The 2,500-nt window shown below is 36.6% G+C and overlaps 1 protein-coding gene across 1 annotated transcript in view; it reads left to right on the top strand.

Annotated features, from left to right (window-relative positions):
- LOC122246453 (putative neural-cadherin 2) overlaps positions 1-2,500 on the top strand; it is a 754,989-nt gene that overhangs the window by 731,129 nt on the left and 21,360 nt on the right. Inside the window, exon 20 of the mRNA XM_086551322.1 lies at positions 128-267. Coding sequence (XP_086407448.1) covers positions 128-267 — 140 coding nt within the window. The remainder of the gene's footprint in view (positions 1-127; positions 268-2,500) is intronic.

Below are 2,500 nucleotides of genomic sequence, written 5' to 3'. Positions count from 1 at the left end.
CTTTTACCCTTTAGTTTTCTCATTCGCCACACAATCCTACCCATAGTGTTCTTTATCTGGAATGTCTTTCCTATCCATCCATTCTCTATCCTTCTCTCACCCTTGTTCCTCGTTCCTTTCCTCGCAGGTGGTGGACATCAACGCCACGTCCTTGGTGACTCCGCGTCTCACCTTCGCTAGCCGTTGCCATGGTTACGAGCACGAGACTTGTACGCCTTCGTCTTGTCTCAACGGCGGGCGGTGTGTCGGGAATCTGGAGGAGAGCAGGTAGTTCTTTGGCCAGTTTTGGTGTTGTTGTTTTTTATCATTATTATTATTATTATTATTATTATCATTATTATTATTATTATTATTATTATTATCATTATTGCCTGTTTTTTCTCTTTGTTGCCTGTTTTTTTTTCTCTTTATTGCCTGCTTTTTTCTTTCTTTTTTTTGGGGGGGGGCGTTTTTTTTCTCTTTTGATTACTGTTGTTGTTATTGTTGTCGTTGCTACTGTCCTTACTGTTTTATTTTATTTGATATTATTATTTTTTATTCCCTTTTTTTTTTTTTTTTGTTCTTGCTTTTCCTCTTTTATGTTCATTGTTTCATCTTTACAGTCTGGAAGTGAGAAGGATTTGGTGAGAAAGAGATCGAGAGAAAGAGAAGGGGAGAGAAAATGAGAGAGAGGGGGAGAGAGATGGTGAGAGAGAAAGAGAGAGAGAGAGAGAGAGAGAGAGAAAGAGAGGGGGGATGGTGAGAGAGAGAGAGAGAGAGAAAGAGAGGGGGGGGAGAGAGAGAGAGAGAGAGAGAGAGAGAGAGAGAGAGAGAGAAAGAGAGGGGTGTGAGAGAAAGAGAGAGAGAGAGAGAGAGAGAGAGAGAGAGAGGGGGGGGGTGGATGGTGAGAGAGAGAGAGAGAGAGAAAGAGAGGGGGGTGGTGAGAGAGAGAGAGAGAAAGAGAGGGGGAAGGGGATGGTGTGAGAGAGAGAGAAAGAGAGGGGGGTGCGAGAGAGAGAGAGAGGGGGGGATGGTGAGAGAGAGAGAGAGAGAGAAAGAGAGAGGGTGGAGGGGGTGGTACAGATAAAAAAAAATAGGGAAGGTGGGAAGCTCTGACAGTTAGCACGTTGCAAACAGTTAAAAAAAATTGATATTGGAAAAAAATATATTCCCAAATCGAACTTTTATTTTTAAACTTTTTTTTCGGAAGCTCACGAAACTTTTCTGGCCTTATTTTTCCCCAAAAATCTGCATTGCGTTTGTTTGTTTATTTATTCAATTGACTTTTCCTTTCATAGTCACTTTGCCTTTTTTTTAAATAAGTTAACATTGTCACTTCGGAGACCAAAGTGCACTGTTATTTCCAGTAGGTTTTTCTTACATCCCTTTCCTCTTGTTTAATTAACACTGCAATCTCAACAGCTAAAATATTCCTGCAACATCATCAACAATACATTTCCTATAATATCAAATTTGGTCTTGAATGCAATATTTCCTAAAACATCCTACTTGATCTTGAATGCATTTCCTGTAGCATTTTTGCAACATTTCACATGAAAATCACCATACTGAATAATATTTAAATTAGTGATGGTGACATGTGTGTGTATGCTTGTTCATGCGTGCGTGCATGTGTGTGTGTGTTTGTGCGTGCGTACGTGTGTGTGTGTTTGTGTGTGTATGTATGTGTGTGTGTGTATATGTGTGTGTGTTTGTGTGTTTGTGTGTGTGTGTGCGTGTTTTCTTTATTTTTCCAATGATAATATGAACATGTATTTTTATTCATTCGTGTAACATCCTAATATTATTTTTACGATTATAGTTTTTTTTTCTTCATTCTTTTACATCTCTATTCTACTTATGAAATACCGACGGCCTGGTGAAAAATATCGTATGAATAAAAAATAATAATTAAAAATGTAAGCGTATTGGTTCCATGTTCATTCAATTACTCATTCTATTAAACTTATTATATCAAAGCCATACTCACTTCATGCTGTTTTTATAAAAAAACAATTATGTATTTTTATATCAAAGCCAGTGGCACTCCAAAGTTCATGGTGCTCTGAAGTTTAATATGTTATGTAAGGTCCGAGATCAAGGCCATACATAATGAGTATCAGAGCATAATTTATCAATTTAGGTCATTATCAAGTATTTCAACTCTTTGGCTTATGATATCACTATAATAGCCCTATTTTGATAACAGAAAAAAATCACTCATAACAAAAAGTTGTTTTAGGGACCCGCCCCGGATTAAGGGCTTTGAAGATTAAGCTTCATCAGTTCCATGGTAGATCCGCCATTGTTCAAAGCCATGTCCATTTTATGTTGTTTTTATAAAACCCATACTTGTATTTTTCTATCAGAGCTTTGTTCATTTCATGATGTTTCTATAAAGGAAAACTCATTTCCGGTTCATACTACGAAATGATATATAATAGATTTCTTTTATAAAAATCATTTTAAGTTCATGCTGTTTCTAAAAAAAAATGATAATAAATAAAAAATAAAAAAAATT

The sequence above is a fragment of the Penaeus japonicus genome, unplaced genomic scaffold (genome assembly GCF_977035675.1).
Source record: "Penaeus japonicus unplaced genomic scaffold, GWHDUDI00000001_assembly GWHDUDI00000025, whole genome shotgun sequence".
NCBI lineage: Eukaryota > Metazoa > Arthropoda > Malacostraca > Decapoda > Penaeidae > Penaeus > Penaeus japonicus.
The sequence above is the reverse complement of the archived record's forward strand: the minus strand, read 5'-3'. Positions and strand labels throughout refer to the sequence as shown.